We start from the raw sequence: 20,066 nt of genomic DNA, 5'->3' as shown, positions 1-20,066 counted from the left end.
ACTCTGCATGTTCACAGCCTACACACAACTCTCTCTGAAAGTCCTAATTAATGCATAGCTTGTGTTGCAATAAGCAAAAAAACTGTTATCACCTCCTGCAGGAAGAGATCATCTACAAATGTTGTCCACTACTGTTGAACATTTACATATGGAGTTTAGTTCATTACCTTTAAGGAGTAGACACTTTTGAAGGCCTGGTTTATTAACTACGAGCCTAATAGACAGAAGGGCTGGAGGAAGCTTCCAAGAATCAAATACAATCTGTATCACAACACATTTCATTCTAAACTTCACTTGCTTAAACCAGCCTCTGCAATTCCTAGTACACGTTTCCCGTTGGCGTGCTCTCCTGCGCTGGGGTTGTGCTCAGCACCCCTCCCAGGGCTGTGTGCAATAGGTAATCCAGCACAGGCTGGCAGGGATACCACAGATTTCACTTGTTGAGCAACTCGATGTGCCAGCCTCACTAACCACCTTCTATGAAAAACAGATACACAAGACAGTCCAGATTTCTGCCTTATGACGGAAGGCTGTTACAGGCAGTATCAGTAATTACTTAAGTCAGGGAAACTGCACGTAAGAACTTTGATCATAGCTGCACACAAACACTATTCCAAGCCACTTACTATGGACTTAAGTGTCACACATGGGAACCTATGCGCTGTCCTCCTGGGTGCGGGTGTTCAGTTCTCCAAAAGACTGAGGAAACGTCCTCTCAAGCTCTCAACCTGATCTTATAGTTAGAAGTAAGTTTAATGCCTGAAAGCTCAGCCTTATACATTTCCTACCTACTCTCTGGATAGATTACACACAAGTGGACTCAGTGTTCAGAGGCTTCCTTTCCTTAAATATTGCTAAGTTCTCGCCTCAGTGACATCACACAGTAATTAATGAGGTATACAGTCTAAAGACAGGATGTATGAAAAAATTTCTTTTTTATCAGCTTTGAATTGCACTGAGGAATCTTCTAATCTTACGACACAGCCTAGCCCACCTTCTGTTCAACACCCATAGTTCTGTGTACCTTTTTATTTCCCCACTCTTTACCTAGACTCAAAAGTAAACAATTCCAAACTTTTTGGTGTCTATTTATATCAGTGTCTGTTCACAACTTTCTGCTGTTTTCCTGTTTTCTACATCCGCAGCGTGTTTCTGTGCTGCAGCAACACTTGAACGCAGCATTCTAGACAAAGGTGAAATGTTGATTTATGTAACAGCATCGTATCATTTCACATCTTATTTTTATAGATTCAAAATATTTTATCTGACTGCAACTATATTCTCTAAAGAATTCAGCCCTTCATAGTGATGCTTTGGTCCTTTTCCTTAAATTACACAATTAATTATGATCCAATTAACTGTATTAATAGCACATACTTTGCTCTCCACTATGAATTACTTTGCATGAATCAACATTGAATTTCATCCATCATTCTGTTGACTGCTGACCTCATTTGATTAAATCCTTCTAATATTCCTCTTCAGACTTCACTAATACACAACCAAATATCATTACACTGTATTACATTCACCATTTTTTAAGATATTCTGCACCAATTGTGGAATTACAGTTGACTGATGAAACTCACTCCTCTTCTTCTGTCTCTCGTCACATTTTAATGCAAATTGACTTTTTATGTACCTACTAAGAAACTATTTAGTATGTCCTTCTCCTTGCTCTTAGATGTTGACATACAAGTGAAAAATTAAAGATAAATTTATTAATATTGGACAGTATGTGCTAATGTTAATATACAACATAAAGCACATACTTTCTAGACTTTTTTTTTTAATTTTGTCAGCTTATTTTTCCAGTATAGTACCCATTTTTCTGAGGTTACTACAGCTTAACATCTCTTTGCATGTTTTTCAACGACATAAAAATTTCATCTTCTTTTATTACTTCTGCAAAGTAGATGAACATCATTATCTCCATTTTATAAATAAAGAAATTAAGGAGGAAAACCAATAATGATTTCATCAGGATTGCACAGGAAGTCTGTGGCAGAGATGCCAAGCAAACTTGGAATTGTTGGTGAGGCCTATTCACTGATGACCAAGTCTTCCATTCCTCGTACCATTTCAGCCCTTCCTTTAGTTTTCTAACATCAAGGGAATTTAGTTTCCCAATACACTATCTAATAGGCTTGTCAAAAGGGGATGTGGTTTGAAACCTGTGTTACATAGCACAGCAACAAATGTATTTGCTGGAGGAGCACCCCCAGCCCCAAATACTCATGGCCAGTTGACTGATCATCTACATTGTAATAGCCTATCAAAAGTGACAGGTATTCACCCCGAGAGCTGCAGCTTATTACCAACAAAAGCAACGTGCACCTTTCATCCTGGTAATTAAAACAAACAAGCCAGTACCTTCATCAGGGAGGAAAAAAAAAGACCAGGTTTGCAACATAATGATTCCCGACAATGTCTAGCAAATCTTTGACTGATACGAACGGTAATTTCTTCAGGAATATCTGAATCTGCTGGAAAGAAGTCAAGATTGTTTCCTATTGAAACAGCTGACAGGTTCTGCAAGACAGCAGTATCATTCTTGGTATCAGCTGCAAAGCATTGAACATGAAAGGAAGAGACCGAATAGGTGAAATACCATGAAATGGGTGGCCAAGCTGAGGTACTGGAGTAGAATACTGGAATGGACGACTGACTCTCCTCTGGAAAACACACGGAGATGACCCTTACATCAGCCTATGGCTCTACAGTTTCTCAAAGCAGATGGTTTATTCTGGCCAGATGAGCTAGGTTTTGAAACCAACAACAAAAGAACTATCTGAAATTTAGTAGAAGTACAGCATGAACTGCCCAAGAACTAAGATACTGATCCCCACCACCACATAGAGGGGTTCACCCCATCTTACAGAACCCCCTGTCTGATTGAAAACAATCCTAGCCCAACCAGCCTTAGTCATACTGATTTGTGTATACACACTTAGATTTGTTATCTTGGACACAAAAAAGAACATTCTAAATCTTGGTAAAATATCAAAGAAAGAAAGATTGTTTTGGAGGACTGTGCTGCCAAGAACACAATAATATCACCATCAGCCCCCACACATTTGTTATTACATTCAGCACAAGTGCCGGATGAACATCTGCACTGTAAAAATTCAGCCCATTAGCTCCTTCAGCTTGTTAGCATATTTTAATACTGTGATCACAGCTTTCTATTTCTATCAAGGTGCTACTAGGTGCCAGACTCAGTATTCACATAGTGCGTCATTATTATCTCTACACCCCCCAGGTCCTTAATCTGTCTTCTATGAAGCTATTACACAGCAAGACTGAAACAGAAGGAAAGAAGAAGGAGAAATCTGAGAAGGAAAGAGGAAGCTACCAGTGTAGCAATACCACTGGGAAGAGAAGTACAGCTGTGATCTTATCATGTATGGTCGGACTAACGCTGTGTTACATACATCTCTCTCTACCCTCTTAGACTGTTATAGTTAAGTTAGAGAAAAGTCACCTATCACATACAATATGCAATTAATTTAACAACTCACTCTTCTGATCTGTTTTCCTTTAGCTCCTAACAGTGGCTTAGTATAAACAGTTGATCAACCGTCTCATTTATGGTCTAAACAGAATGTGAAAAAATATTTTAGCCTTGATTTTAACCCTAAACCTATAATTAGAAGAGTAGGTATTTTTAAACAGAGATCCTAATTTATGATTTCATAGGAGCTGAGGTACAGATATTTCTATGTTGGTGGTAATTTTTCTTAATGCTAACCAGTCTGTATTCACTCCTTACGTTTGCATACAACATGCACGTAAATAAAACAAAATTGAGAGCAAGCCCACTGTAACATACACACACATACTCCCACAGTATCTGATGCCTGTGTATTACAGTCACAATGTGTACAGACAAATGTGTTTTCTACATGCAGTAGGCTTTGTGTGTGCATTTGTTTTTTTAAACATCTAAGCCAAATTTAAGCCTACTTTCATCACAAGATGAACTTGGTTCACTATTAAATATAAAGCTGTTACACAGTCCACAAATCCTGAGCAAAAGAACCCCAACACCACTCAGAAAAAACAATAAGCTTAGAGAAATTAAAAATATCTGTTCTTCACAAAATAATTGAAAAGACCCAGTCAAATAGTCTTTCAGGTTCACATGAATTCAGCACTTTCAAGCTTGTGTCCTACGTTCAAAATGCCTTAACATGAAAAGTATAGGCCGAATATAGAAGAAACCAATGTGCCCACACATCTACTGGTTAGCGATGGGTTGATGGGTCTTCACTTGTTCTTACACTTATGAAATGAGACATTTTCTCTTTACCTCAGTTCCTGCCCTTTCTAAATGCCAGTTTCTCTCAGGAGGACAGAAAACCCATGCTCCTCTTGCAGAGCAGCACAGGATTCCATCAAGGAACCAGATTTACAGGGAAAAGCACAACTGTTTATCTGATTTGCTTATAGTCTTTCACTTAACATCTGCAACTGGCCAGTGCCAGATTCAGTATAGGGCTAGCTGGGCCTTTGATCTGACCCAGGACAGCTGTCCCTATGATCTCATGTAACTAGCTAACATTATTCCAGTAAAGTCTCATGTCTTAAGCCAAACTGGACTCTGTTATTGAAATGCTGTATTACATTCTACTAGCATGGGTTCATTCCAAATGAACCCAAGCCCATGAAGGGTCATGAGAGACCCCTTCTGATGCTACGTTCTTCTGTTTCATTTCTCTGTAAGAAAAAGTGACAAATGATGAGATTTCCAGAATGGGGGAGAAGGGCGAAAGCAAAAATTAGCTCTTAATTCCCAAACTCTCCTGTATTCGGGGAAAGGTCTTTAAGCTTATGATTTAGTGAGGCAAGGACTAAGGCATTTAATAACAGTACTGTTTCATGGAAACCTTAAACCGGTCAAGGATAAATCACCACTGAATGGAGCCACTTGTACTGCCCTCTGCTTTGTGCCAGCACAAGAGTTTGCACAGTTTAGCTGAGAACAGACCCAAAGACATGACAACAGCCAAAACAAAGTAGAAGTTTCTCAGAGTTCATCAGAACCAGACCAAGTCTCCAACCCAATTCCTGTGTGGCTGCACAAGCACTTGCACAGGGACAAGTGAGGGAGCAACTACAAGGGGCAACACTGGCTTATGCTGGTTTCAAGTGCTTGCAAAATTGTGGAGAAAATAGGGTTTCTCAGACTTCCCAGTCTGAGAAAAACAACTTCATGCTAATGGCCAAAGCAACATGCTTTGGTTAAACACTACACAATACGGAAAACATCACTTCACATGCAATGCAGACCAAAGAGATCACTGAAAAGCAAGGATTTCTTTGTGCACCAACATGATGCTGTATGTTATGCTACACAGAAACTTCAGACAGCAATTTTTCAGTGTGCCTTTATTTATACCAGAACATACAAGCAAGCTTCCAATGCATCTTCTTCTCAGTTGTTACTTTAAAATAGAAGATGAGCCTGCTTAAGAAAAATTAAGGTGGCTCATTTCATCAGGGAGATGAAGAGTTTCTTGAGACAAAGGGTCAGATATGCATCTGCAGAATGAAAAGCAATCAAGCATCACAGTCTGCAGCACTCCTAGGGAAGGAAGGTCATCTAGTTTGACTCTATGTCCCTTTTTTGTAAGGGTTTTTTAAAAATTATTTTGTATTTTTAAAAAAGCTGCCTCAAAGCATGTTCTCTGCAACCCTTTAAACCATATGAAAAGATGGGTAATCTCCATGCTACCTGAGCACCTGAACAGCTTCCAATGCTGTACAGACAAAATAGTTTGTGACTGCTCCTCTAGGCTGATATTAGCCAAGTGCAAACACAGCACAAATGCAATGCTCCTAATGACCATTTACCAGCAATAACCAATCTCAATGAATGACAGGGAGAGTGGTGGCTTTAAAACCCACACAGAAGGATTTCAGAACTGTATCTAAAACTTAAAGAGATTTAGCCAGGCTGCCCCTAGTGCACTGTACAGTGTGACTCCTGCAAATGAAAATGGAGAGAGGAAGGACAGCAATGAGCAATACTTACTAATGTAGACTGAAAATAAAAATCAACAAAAGTTGCTCAGTTCCACTCCATTTCTGATGTCATGTTCGAGCACTTACTAGTTGTATGTGAAATAAAGTCTGAAAAGAATTGTCCTACAGTTTATTATCTTCCTCTCTCCAGGGGGAGAATTGTGCCTATGGTAGGATACTCTGCTGTGGTTTTTGTACTTTAGTTTTAGGCCTGCATTTCTGAAATATTTATGCTACCATGCACTTCTGGTGAAGAAAATAGTTTGAAAAAGAGGGCTTTTAGAGTCTGTGGGAGGCCATTTCCCTGCCTCATACCGGTCTGCCTCTTGCAGAGCCAAGCATACCTGTAAGATAGAAAGTCTCATCATGCCTGGCACTACTACTACTGAGAGTTCCACCCTGAAGTTTAGACACTCAGATACATAAAAATCAGCCTTTGAATGAAGATTTTAATACACCGTACATTTTGAGCACTTCAAATTCTCTTCCGCATCTATAAGAAATGAGTAGCAGAAAAAGGAAACAGGAGAAAGCAAAAGCATTACCAGGTGTAATTGTACTAAACTGCAATGTTTAGTACTAGATGAAGTTTCTGAAAAGCTAATAGGAATTGAAGGAGGGGTGAATGAAATGTGTATGAAGAACAAACACAAACAGTTCTAACAATTGTTGCTTCCAGATCTTGATTAAAGGTGATACAACTGACTGACATACTTTACGAATTAATAATATAGCATTTCAAAGCTATTGAAATTCCCACGTTTTCATCTGCAGGGCACTGTGAGCTTTTATTTCTTTTCTCATTAACTGTAAAAATATGATTAACATTCAGCTGGAAACTTTGTGAAATAGAAATTCCTTACCAGGAGCCGAGTTCAGCCCTGTTTGTAAGCAGATGCAAATACCTGACATTGTACCAGCATATTTCACGGTTGTTATTGGCCACATATGTGTGTGTCTGGCTTGTCCGAGTTGCTAATACTGTAAGGCTCCGGATGAAGAAGGGGCAAACTCTAGCATTAGTGAATTCCACTGCAGTTTTATTACAGAATTCACGGGACCAGCGTTCTACTTCCTTTATTTAGCAACAGGAAATACAGTATTTTTAAAAATACATATGAAATATTAAAGGAAAACACAAGATTCACCTTAATGTTTTGCTTTTTTTTTTTCTTTCCAAATTTTCAAGCTCATATTAATTACTAACGTTCCATGATGTGCTTCAAAAATATGCAAGGATGGAATGATTTCAAAACAAAGTGCAGAGTCTGCTCATAGCACTTTAAGAAACAAGACTGCACTGTAGGCTGAAAACTGACTGGATTTTCTAAATAAAAATATCTATCTAGTATTTAGTTATATATACACAGAACTAAAATCCAGAACGCTATGGCTTGTTCTGTAATACAAAACCCAGAGAACCTCTTGCTTTTTAAATAAGTTAGCGTATGTATCAAATTAAGTTTTTGTTATTACTCCACCAGTCAAAAAATATCTATTGCTCCGTCTACATCAGAAATTTTTATTTCCTTATCATTAATTGTGCTTAGTGACAGAGAAAGGACAAGTAACAGCATGAGAGATCACTAAATAGTACAAGATCTGCCCTAGGCTACAGGTCTCACCTGGTTAACACAGCTTCTCCTTTCCAAACTGTAGGCAGCCTCATGTAACCTCATCTTAACAGCCAGGGACACACGCAGCCCCAAGGTAGGCAGAAGAGATGAATCCTTCTGAGCAAGTGGGCCAAATCGAGAAAAAGTAAGCAAGTAAATAAGCGTTTTTGAAGCATATACTGTGACTAAACCAATCAATAAATACAGGTGACCGCGCAGTTTTATGCATGTGCTTTATGGCCAGATGATGGCTCTCCCAATCCACCCCCTCCCGAGATCTATACTCCCAGCTAAATCACCCCGCAGTCCCTGGACAGATGCGGCTGAAATCAATAGCATTGTCACACCATCCCTCTCCTTCCCCCCCCGAAGCCCCGTAATAGCCAAGTTTCAGCTGAGATCAGTATTGACTGGCCCCCAGCACCAGTGGGGCCTCTCCTCCCGCCCAGCGGGGCAGGATCAGGCCGGATCACTATCTGATTAGAGAGGAGCACGTCCTGACTTTCCCCAGTCACTTAAGCCGGCGTCTCATTGCTTGTCCTTAGAGACCACAGCTCCACTCAGGCAGAGAGCGTCTAGACAGTATTCATGATCCATCTGTCTGGCACAGCCAGGCTGATGACAAACTCTATTAGACCCGAAACAATTTTTTTTTTTTTTTTTTCTGCTCTTCCCTCCTCCCATCTCCCTTTTCCTCCGAGAAGCAGTAATCTGACACTGAAAATTACTATCATTGTTGCAATGCTCAAAATAGCAGTGCCAGACTTTCATTAACATCAATGCTAGACTGCTAAATATTTAAAGAAATGGATAAATTTCACCTGAAGTGGGACAGCCCGGCACACATGAAAGCAGGAGCACAATCAAAATGTAAATCTAAGCGGTTGTTTTTATCTGCGCAAATTCAGTGTCACAGTCAGAGGGGGATGCCGAAGGTCTCTTTAAACAAAATATTTTCCTTTGATTGAGCTTTTTGTTTTTAAAACAGCATCATTCTCCAACCCCCTGCAGATCCCTACAAGGCTCAGAGCTGACAGAAGTAGGTGGGGGTGGTGAAAGGGAGAGCTATATATTTGATTTGTTTGGGTTTTTTTTTACCTTGCAGAGGAAAATGAACTCCTACAGCAAACTCTTCTGTGCCAAAACAGCCATGACACATCACCTCCATCAATGCTGACAACTTGAAATTTGATGTAGACATAATTTTCACATGACAAGAAGGATTTGTTCTCCCTTTTTTTAGTCATCTTCGAATTCTCATGCATGTCAATATTTGTGTTTCATATGCCCACACATACATACATATCACAGCACAGATAACTACCTGTACTGTTTTCCACCAAACAACTAAAGAACTAAAATCTCCACCATTGCAACCCTTCTCAATTAGACATGACTTGGATACTGCAGCCTGCAAACAGACAACAGACTACACTTCCCATTTCAAAATCTAATTTACTTTTAGCAGGACAAGGGAGGCTGATCGTTTGTTGTGAAACAAAGGGAAATGCTTGAACAAATGAACTGTGTCCTGCTAGAAGCAGGCACATTGTTTCAATTCCTCGGAGTCCAAATTTGCAGGTCACGTGGGGTGGCAAGCTGCCGCCAAGGCCAAGTCTGCGATGTTGAAAATCTTACTCTTCATCTCATTTTTCCTATCGTGGCTTTGTGCCGTTAAATACACCCTCGACCTCCAAGTAACGTTAAAAGAACAGTTGTCTCCATTATCTCAATCAATAAGTCTTTATAGCTGATGAAAATAAAACCAGCAAGTAGACCTACCAAAAGTTGACATGGGCTACTTTGCAGAAGGCTACCTGTATGGAACTGCACAGGAACACTGGAGCATCCTCACTGAGCCGGGGGAGGTAAGCTTCCACATGCATCACCAAACCCATGTTAAAAATCCCAATGTAAACCAAGCAAGCTGCTACCTTAACATGTTTGGCTTAAATGCCTTAGCATACATGTTGAACAACTTGCTGGACTGCAGCTTGTGCTGCCTAAAATCAGACACTAACACACCTTGGAGCTGATGCAGATCTTCCCCGGCTGCCCTCTGATTTCTCTGTGCTGTACAGACTAAATTGCCCATGCAGCTGCATTAAGGAAACCGTACCTATAAGTCAGCAGAGGAAAATTAATAAAACCGAAGGGCTGCAGAAATACACATTTTGTTTAACTTTGCACACATGAGACATCTTATTGAATTCAGTAGCAACATTCAAAAGACTGAATTAACAGCCTTCACACTGGAGCCAGGTAAGAATAGCAAGGAGAGAGGAACACCAGGTCTAGGAGATTTAAACTCCTCTAACACAAATGAGAGAGCGTCTGCTATAAACATGAGATCCAGAGAGCAGGTCACCCACAAAAAATATCTTTCTATACCACTGCTCATGCAACTTAACCAAACTAAACAATAAGCTCCAATGAGACATTCTGGATTTGGCTGCTGGCAAGAGCACAAATGAGAAATGCTTCAGCAGCCGGGAAATATGGGCTACTGCTAACATGGCACATACTGCTTAAATAAACTAAAGCAGAATTTCCATATGAAAATTTATTTATTTAGACATCGTTTGCGGGCAGTCTATGTCTTACTGTGAAATGAGATGAACATTGTTTCTACCATGGGAGGATAGAAGGTTTGAATACCATTTGAGACAGGGGTTCTTTGAAGAAACAGCAGAGGGGAAGGCATACCACAGTAGTGCCAACATGCTCTACATAAAAATAAGAGCAGTCCCAGGGAGGAACAGGCCATCCTGCTCGGATGTAGACTGGCGCACACTTACACATGGCTCCTTTCAACTGTTTCTTCCCCATTCAAGAGCTGTGCACAAGCAAGAACATGCAAGAGCAGAGCTGATATGTAACACTGACCAGAAGGAAATTCCTGCTTTAAAATTCCTGATGTGATTTTTTTTTTTAACACTCATTTTCTTCTTATTGAGCTGTATTACTGACTTGTCACTAATTAGAGGCCAATGAATGTATGTACTTCTGTGTTGGAAGCTAGCCTCGTCAGCTGAGACATTTCAAGTGCATATACTCTGGTGTACTCTGGTAGGGACCCCCATTAAAATCATTGAGGAAAAGCATGCACAAGTTTCTTAATTCAACATGTCATCCCTCTAAGGCCTGGGGACCTCACTTCAACAAGTATTCTAGAAACATTTTTTTCAAGGCTCTAACAAGCCAACACAACCAACTGCCGCGTCCATAATAATGCTCTTTCCTGTTACTAGTTGGCACTGATTTCTACCATGTAGCAGTCTGTTTAATAGCCAAAACATGATAAATAGCACTAATCCTCATTTGTTTTAAATGCTGTTTATGGTTGTATTATTTTTCCATCTGGCTTCCAACATTTTTGTCTTTGTTTCACCATTAGGACCCTGTTTCACTGGGTTTTGTTTTTTTATTTAAAACAGAAGTCCCTTTATTTACCAGCCCTTGTCACACAGTTCCTATTGTGATGAAAAAGCACAGTCACTGTCAATATCCCCAAATGCAACAAGTAATGAACCACTCACTCTGCCACAAGGTAAGCAAAAAGTTAAACACCTCCGAATGCTCCTAGCAATAAATCAAATCTTTCCTCTGCAAAATCCTCATTTGCAGTGTTGTTACAAAACCAGCAAATGCAGTTCTTGAAGGACTTAATGAGACCTAATTATTCCTCTTCACTCAGCACTGGGGAGGTCTGAAGTAGCAGGATTATTGGACACCATATTTTAGAAGGAATCAGAGAAAATGAACAAATATAACAGATTTAAGGAAACATAATTCATGCGAACAAACTGGGGTTTATTATTTTTTTTAAACCCTCCCAGAGGGTAACTGGCAGATGGGTGGTAACAGTCCTTAATGTCTGCAAAAGGCTGATATAAGAAGGAGTCACTCCCCTATCCCCATAGGTGGGACATGACAGAAGGACGCAAACCATTTTTCTCCAAGTCCACTGAAAAGTAAGAGAAATGCTGCCACCCTGACCTGCACGACTTTCCAGAGACAGGATCATGAAACACGCCAGCCGAAGTTCCTGTGCAAGCAGTAGGAAACCTGCCGCTGAAGGTTTTTTAGAGATACATTTTGTTGGGTTTGGTCCGGATAAACTTTACAGTTCTGGAGGTGAAGGGGACGACCAGCCAGCTGACAGGCACCGTTCCCTTTCAGGCACGCCTGTCTTCTTGTTCGTGACCTACCGTAATGCCTGAGGGGACAGATGTGACTTAGGGGAAGCCCAGGAAGTCTGCAGATCCTGGATCAAGCAAGTAACAATATTTCTACAGTCCAAAGGCCTTTTGAGAAGAAGGCCAGCACATGGTGCCAACACACTGCTGTGATTACTGCATGATTGCCACCACCAGCACAGAGGGGTAATGAAAAATCACCAGCGCCCCAGCTATCAGACCTCAAGCTGAAGGAGGCTTTGGGAGTTCCACCTAGAGCTCCTCCTAGGAACTTGCAGGGTGCCACTGTCGCACTGCAGTCACACAGGGCCACCACCTGCGATGCCCCAACTGGTGCTTGTCACCAAAGTCCTTCCCTCCATTTGCTACCACAGTGGTTTTAATGGCTCCTTTTAGACAAATGGTTGTGCTAGCTTGGTTTAAGAGAATAGCTGTACCGTATCCCAGTCAAAAAAATTCCTCCATTTGAACTTTAAAGATATGCTTACAAGTTTTGCATGCACAAATAATAAGGCATAACTTTCTTACAACTCAAAAGCCAAGGTCAACCTAAGTTCATGGACACGTGACATTTTGATCTGGACCCACTACCAAAGCCTGTGGCTAGTCCTGGGGCTTTGGAAAGAGTTCAACTCCAAAAAACAAATCAAAACAACAAAAAAGAAGTAACATAAAAGCGTATGTAGGCCATTATTATTTCAAAACTTCTGAAATCACTGCGGAGGTTCCAAAGTACTTCAAAGTACAAGATTTAGAAACATTTACAGTAGAACATTTAGAAACATGTTCATCTGGAGGTTAGGTGGCAGAGGAGGAAAAGCGTATATCCAACACCTGACTTCATCTTCTATTATGAATCCACTCCAGTGATTCTATCCTGCTTAATGGCATATGCATTTGTTTACAAAAATTACAGATACATGGTTCTTGCAATTCCTATTATTAAACATAAAACCACAGATATTCCTAAGCCATAGGCACAACCAGAGGTGAAACAGCATGCTGAGGGATGCCAGTATTGGCATCCATTTGGGAAGCGGTAAGTAATGTTACAACACTTCTATTGTACTTGTAGACCAGAAGCATTATTGGAAAATTTCTGCCCCATCCAGAAAGCTGAATTGTGGTTTAAAAATAAATTATTGCAGAACATACGAAAACAAAAATCAAAGTTTGATTTCAGTGTATATCACCAAGGGCAAAGCTCTAAGAGAGCAATTCTGGTGATAAGCCCTGGCACTCTCTGCAAGATATTTATACGCCAAAGAATAGCAACAAAAGCTATTTTAAATATATACCTATAAAAGCTCAGTGACCTACCAAATAATGCTGATCTCAGCACTAATCAAATATATTTGATTAATAAGAATGAATGATGACTTTCTTAATAGTATTAATAGCATATAAAGATTGTCACACAAACGAAGCATAAAATGTTTTCTAGAACCTTGGAAAACAAATTATTTCCTCATTTATATATTACACTTTCTTTCTCAGAAGCTACATATGATCCATGTGATTATAACCTCAATGTCTGCAGCACAAACTCCCTTTGCATAACTAAAAATTGTCCAGGTTTGGAAACCTAGAGAAGGCGTGTTACAGGCCACTGCTGGTTCAGAGAAAACCAGTATTTACTTCCGCTGTCTCATCCCCCCCAGATATCATACTGCAGACCAAGCTTCCAAACAGCCTGATTTCTGAGGTAAACAGACATATTCGAAATACATACATACACGGATGCACACGAAGAGCCACTACTTACAGCTAAAGATGCCTGGAGGTGGATGCTCTGTTACAAGCAGACAGTTCTCTTCATCACTGTTATCCCCACAGTCATTCTGTTGGTTACAAATCAATGAACCAAGATACAAGCATTTACCACTGGCGCAGGTGAATTTGCACTCTGAAAGGCAAAAAAGAAACCAGAACAAAAATTTGTGAGGAAATTGATGCTTACCTTCTTCACCGCTAGAATGACTGATACTAAAGGTAGTATTTTTCAAGTAGATGGTATCACGGTAGACGGGTCTTTGGCACTTCAACACCAAAATAAATAATAAAGTATTTGTAGCATTGCATGTATAAATACATATGTGACGCATTCTGGATCACCAGAATCAATCCACTAGTAAACCAGTTTTTCCATTTGGGGAAATTCAACTACTTCTTAAAAAAACAGTATTTTTTTGTAGTTCATGTTGATTACAGTTCACTTCAGACAGAGACCATGTTTTCATACATTTTTGTGTGGCACCTTGCCTATTTGGGGCAAGACAGCACTATAAATAAAAATAATAATTGTTCCACATTAAAAGAAGTCTTGCACAATGTAAAACAGCATCAGCTGTAAGGCAACAGTATAGTTTGTAACCAGGAACAATCCTGTCCAGACACAAGACAATTACTCCTTAACTACCTTCCCAAAGCCAATTTGCCAGTCTCCCACCTAATTACAATCAAGCACTCAGTGTCTGCACATTGAACTGCCAGTTGCTTTACAAAGTCAGTAAGCTTCTAAAACCTCTATGAAGTGTCTGAATGCTATACGCAGGTATGCTGTATTTTTCACATTTTGTTCATTAGAAAAAAATGAACAGTTTCCCCTAAATACGGTTCTGTCATGAGAAAATTCCTGCGAGACCAAGTATTTAAACAAAAGCTTTGTTACCTCAAGTTCCTTCTTACCTTTCTCCCTTTCTCTGCAAAAGGATGCAGGCTGGCTAACTAATCCTGTGTAAGATACCTCACTAGACTGATCTCCAGCTCTTAAAAAGAAAATTCAAGGAAAAACTCCTTACCTCATCTCCCACTCAAAGTTTACACTGGCAGGAGAGCTATGCAGTTACCCCTTCAGACAGGGATGACATTACCTCTGTCCTTGGCCTTTTGTTTACCGGAAAAGATTCAGTAAGTGCCAACCAGTGGTAGCTTTTCATGGGCATTATAGTTCAGTGCCTTGTCATCTTGCATGCTTTTTCTTTAATTTTCAGAGCCCAGTAAGACAGGGCTTCAGTCTGACTGACTTGCCTTCTGTCTGAAGCTGTAGGACCTCAGTATTTAAATAAGACGTTTTATACTAAGGATGTCTACTATGGTTGATAATTAAAATTCCATTGCCCTTCTGCTAAACTGATCATTTAAATGTCACTTCCAGAAACAAAGCTTTATAGTAAATATTTGAGATGTAATTAAGAAATGTTCACAAAAATATACATGCAATTATAAAAAGCTTTCTCACTAGGCTTGTTACAAAGTCAAATACACTACACATTTAGAACAGAGAACATATTATAGCTAGAAAAATTATAATTTAATCATTACAATTCCAGCATGTTGACAAAATCTGGTGATTGTCATTCACAAGCAGAGGCGAAGTAGATGGAATTAGAAACACTCACAAGTCATTTATTAAAGTAGTGCCATTCCCTGAACCCTGGCCTTCCCCAAGACTGCAGTTTGGGTTGGCCGATTCTGCTTCCGAGAGATGATCTCTGGTCCTTCCCAGCAAAGAGATAACGTTTGTCCATCCTCAACACTATCAACAAGAGACTTTCCTTTAATCTTAACAGCACTTGGACTTAACTCTGAACTGAGACAACAGAACCTCTAATTCTAAAAAACCCCTAAAACAGTTACTGAGGTATCATATTTACCCACACATATCTGATGTGTAACATAAGCAAGGTAATAGCGAAGAAGAGGAAAAATACATTGGGAAAGGGAATGAAAAAATTTTTCTTCACAAATTTGTAGGTAAAAGTGATTTTAGACTTCACTCTCAGCACTTTTCGTCAAGTATTAATGACATTTTAGTACCCATACCAGCAAGAATCTGCTGCTGCAAAAATATACGCATAAACATGTGTAACATAAAATGCTACTTAGGAATATAAATAAAAGCCAATAAAATGCTACGCAAGAAAAACAAGCATTTCCTGTGGAAAAAAATCTATCTTTCTATTTCACTTGGTCAAACTGCACTTAAGAATCAGTGAGTATTTGTGTAAATAAGGTCCTCAAGATTTAAGCTTTTTCAGTCCAACCCTGTAGTACTTGAACTACTCAAATTGTACAATAAAATACTGTACAAACAGAATATTTTTCCCTGTTCCTTTCTCACCCTACCTTTCCCTGTTACAACAAAGAACTGAAGAGGCATTTAAGGGCTTAGGTTTTCTGTTTTGAGTATAGACTATAAAAAAATTCATATCCAAACAGAGTAAGCCTTTGAAACCCAAGGAACTAAGAAAGTCATTAACAGTTACTTTTGGAAAGGAGACTTAAAAGATTGGTCTCAATATTAACAATCTGATAATTACAACACTTTAGGACTCATTTCTGCAACTTTATGAAGTAAAAAAGAGGAACAAGAAAAGAACAAAGCTGCCTTGGAAGATTAGAAAAGCTGGCTTGAAAGGGTTCAAACTTTCAAGGTATCTTAAATGAGTAATATAACACAGGGTGAAATTAAGAGTGGTAAAGGACACACTGCTTATATTTGAAAGACAAATATCAAACATCATATTGCCTGAACTTAGAACATTTGGCATGTTACTTTGGCCACAATATTTAATTCTTTCCTGTGTCTTTGTGTTGAGTCCTAATGTAAAGCTTTCCACACTTCTCCCATGGCTGACACAAAATGCTCCAGCAAGATGTCAACTCAACAGCAATTAAAGCTAAGAACTTTGGGTTTCTGTTTGCTACCAGATTACATGGTCTTCAGACAAAAGACCAAATGAAGCATTAAATTTTTAGTAGCTCTATTAAAGTCTTAAAGTTCTGGGTTTTAACTAACATTACCATAAGAGGACTAAACAGAGGAAAGAATTTGTGTTTTAAGAGGGTTTTTTTTCATCCTAGATAATAGACCATGTTGAAATTTGGATTAAAAAACCAGACTCAATCATCTTTTCTTGTAAAATTTTATGGCTACTTCCTCCTTCCCTCAAACAAATGAACATTGCCATTGTCAAGGTGCATAAAAAGTAAGAGTCATGAGGCCTCCTGTCCCCTGTTGATGTGCCTACATTGACCGGGAGGTTGCTCACAATGCCACAGGAATTCTGTCTTGATTTTAAAATGGATCGTGTTGTCAAAATCAGCTTGCCTTGTGATCTCCCACCAACTCTATTTGCCAAGAAAGCAGTCATCCTGTACTGGGCCTGGCTGGGATGGAGTTAACTTTCTTCATAACAGCCCCTACGGTGCTGTTTTGGATTTGTGACCAGAACAGTGTTGATAGCACACCAGTGGTTTGGCTATTTCTGAGCAGTGCCTGCACAGCATTGAGGCGCCTTTTTTTCTCACTCTGCTGCTCCCAGGCAGTAGGCAGGAGGTGGGCAAGAAGCTGGGAGGGGTCACAGCCAGGACAGCTGACCCCAACTGACCAAAGGGATCCTCCATGCCAAACAGCATCATGCTCAGCAATAAGAAACAGGGGGTTTGTCTTCCCATGGCTTGCAGACTTGCCTGGGCATCGGTCTACTTGTGGGAGGTGGTGAGTGACTGCCTTTGCATGACTTGTTTTCTTCCCCTCTTTCATTTACTTATTAAAATTCTCTTTTTGCTGTTACTCTTCCTATTCTCTCCCCTGTCCTGAGGGGCGGAAGGGGGTGGTGAGTGAGTGGCTGTGCAGGTGCTTAGCTGCTGGCCAGGATCAACCCACAACACATGCATGTGCAAAAGTAGCTTCTAAACCTAACAAAATTTAGCATCTAATGGAGGACACAAAAGTGTAAAACTTAGCCTGCGTAATCACATTCTGGTGAATACTGAAGGAAATACTCAAAGGAAAAAAGCATTGTAAGAAAGGGACAAATTAATTACATTATTCAATGAAAATACAGATACTTCTAAACACAGAACATAGTTAGCATCAGGTATTTGCGACTTGTAAATGAAAAGTCAGTACCTTAAAGTAGTTTGCATAGTAAACGCATTTAAACAGTGCGTGCTTTTACTAAAACCAGAAGAGAATCCTTCCATGTAATGCAATGTGGGTCAAAGTCAGGTTGATGGACATAGTGGAAAGCAAATATTAAGAGTATTGTCAAACTGAAAGGTAGTAAATAAACCTGCAGAGGTCTGTACCAAAATATTAGCAGTGACCTCAAAGCACTCTGACAGGGAAATCCAGACCAGTCCAGACTAGACCAATGTGCCTAACGACACACCAGAGAGCCCTTTTCAGTACAAAGTCCTGTATTTGGCCTGTCTAGACTAGAAGAGGGAGAAATGCTCCCATTCTGAAAACAAGCCAGCACGATCCTTCTTTCATGAATAAAGTTTCAAAGCCAGGCAGTTTTCTTTTCATTTTCAAGTGGCAATTAGTGAAACATCAGTAGGTTGGTCAGCAAGGCTCTGACTAGAGCTAAACCTGAAGCAAGATGACAGCTACTGGAGGTTGAAAAAATCATCCCTTCTTATAATTATGTCTTACTATGCTCGTAATTATGTCTGCAGCATAATTTTAAAATTTATCTTGACAATATATTGATTCTTCAACATAAAGTTTTAATAAACATACATCTAGGTAGAACTAGACTACCTTGAAAAAAAGTAATACTAATAATACTATTATGAACATTTCCTATTTTTATCAACTGTATGCAAGTACAGTTAGCAAGTGTATTGCTCACATGTTCAAGGGAGATGCTTGTATGTATAAACTCTCTACATATAATATATGACTGCATTTCAAATAATTGAAGGTTATGTTTCAGCTGCAACAGCTAAAGATGAATTTGCCTCATGATACAAAAAACTCCTCTGATCAGTTTTTTTATTGTGAAATACAAGATCTGCTGTATTGGGTAGGCTTATTTTACACTTTCTGTGCCTACCCAACAAGATAATTCTATCCTTGCATTCAACTTAATTCTTTTAGACTTCCTTTACACTTGACTTCATCCATATGAACAGCATTCCCATTGTTTTGTCATCCCACTTACTGTAGGGCATTTTTAATTATAGCTAAGTGCTGTTTGTTTTTGTAATTTAAGTCCAACCACAGGCCAAGGAAAAAAAAAAGCGACAAAGTGTCATATTGAAAAAATATGGTGGTTTAGGTCACTGTTACGATGGATGTCACAGCTACTTATTTAGCAGATCTGAAATGATTATTTGACCCGGGGCAGAATTCTATTCCATCCATTTGAATAAAAAATAAAAAACTATATATGCAGCCAGTGATCCCAAATTGTTCTGGCTAAACTGTAGCAACACAGTTCAAACGCACAAAATGAAATCCTAAGTGATGTCTGGGACTTAACTAGAGTGTAAGGCACTCTCCCAAAATCCAGCAAAGTGGTAGCAGCTCTGGCAGCACAGCCAGCAGAGGGTGATCAAATACCCTGCTGGCATGAGGTATGTAGACAGTGAATATCTCTTTGCCTCCAGGTGGATCTGCATCTCTAGAATAAAGGCTTAATTTCCAATTTCTTACATAAAGGCTCCATTTTCACTATGTCATCATACTTCTTCACACTCCTGTTCACATTGCAACATGTAAGAGCCTGAAAGAAAATATGTTTAAAGGGCATCATCACCTGTTATAAGGATAATAAGAGGCAAAAGTAGTAAATTGGGGAGGGTGGGAGGAAACACGCTGTGCTGGAGATCAAAGAAATATAAACCACGAACACCACAGTCAGTACAATAAAACCCTGTTCAACCTCTGATAAACATCTATCTGTGTATTATTTTTAATATTGTAGAATGTAGCTTTATAATGGAAGTAAATCATAAATAGGAGGCAGTGTACACAAGGAACATGTTTATTTGGGAAAAAGCTTGGTTAATAAGGAAGATGGCAGACTGCCACGCGATCTAATAAACGTCCACTGGTGCAGGAAAGAGAGGGATAAATGGCTCTTTACAAAACAAAAAAACACTTCATAAAAAGAATGCCAAACAGAATACCAGCAAAAATGAAAGTGGATCAGCTTATGCAGAGTAAGAAGCAGAGCTGTAAGCCACAGTCAAAGGCCTGTCCTCACTGCCCACAGCCTCGCACAGGACAGGGGAGTCTGTTCTCAGAGCCACGCAACATGGAGACTGAGAGACCTCCTCTGCCCAGGGGAGATTACAGCCTTAAAACCGGGCTGATTGAAAGAAGATTGTTACTGGTTAAAACCACTCTCATTTGCTGAGCTGCTACCCTCTTGCAGTCCCCCATGCTTGCTTGCTTATCCAGCAATTATCTTTTCATCTTCTTCTT

At 39.6% G+C, this 20,066-nt stretch overlaps 1 protein-coding gene across 3 annotated transcripts in view; it reads right to left on the bottom strand.

Moving 5' to 3' along the window:
* LDLRAD4 (low density lipoprotein receptor class A domain containing 4) overlaps positions 1 to 20,066 on the bottom strand; it is a 293,715-nt gene that overhangs the window by 138,697 nt on the left and 134,952 nt on the right. For all 3 annotated transcript variants that reach the window (XM_049830511.1, XM_049830509.1, XM_049830510.1), the window contains one exon: positions 13,608 to 13,748. In XM_049830511.1, the coding sequence (XP_049686468.1) occupies positions 13,608 to 13,748 (141 nt within the window). The remainder of the gene's footprint in view (positions 1 to 13,607; positions 13,749 to 20,066) is intronic.

Source organism: Accipiter gentilis, chromosome 27 (genome assembly GCF_929443795.1).
Source record: "Accipiter gentilis chromosome 27, bAccGen1.1, whole genome shotgun sequence".
Classification (NCBI taxonomy): Eukaryota; Metazoa; Chordata; class Aves; order Accipitriformes; family Accipitridae; genus Astur; species Astur gentilis.
The sequence above is the reverse complement of the archived record's forward strand: the minus strand, read 5'-3'. Positions and strand labels throughout refer to the sequence as shown.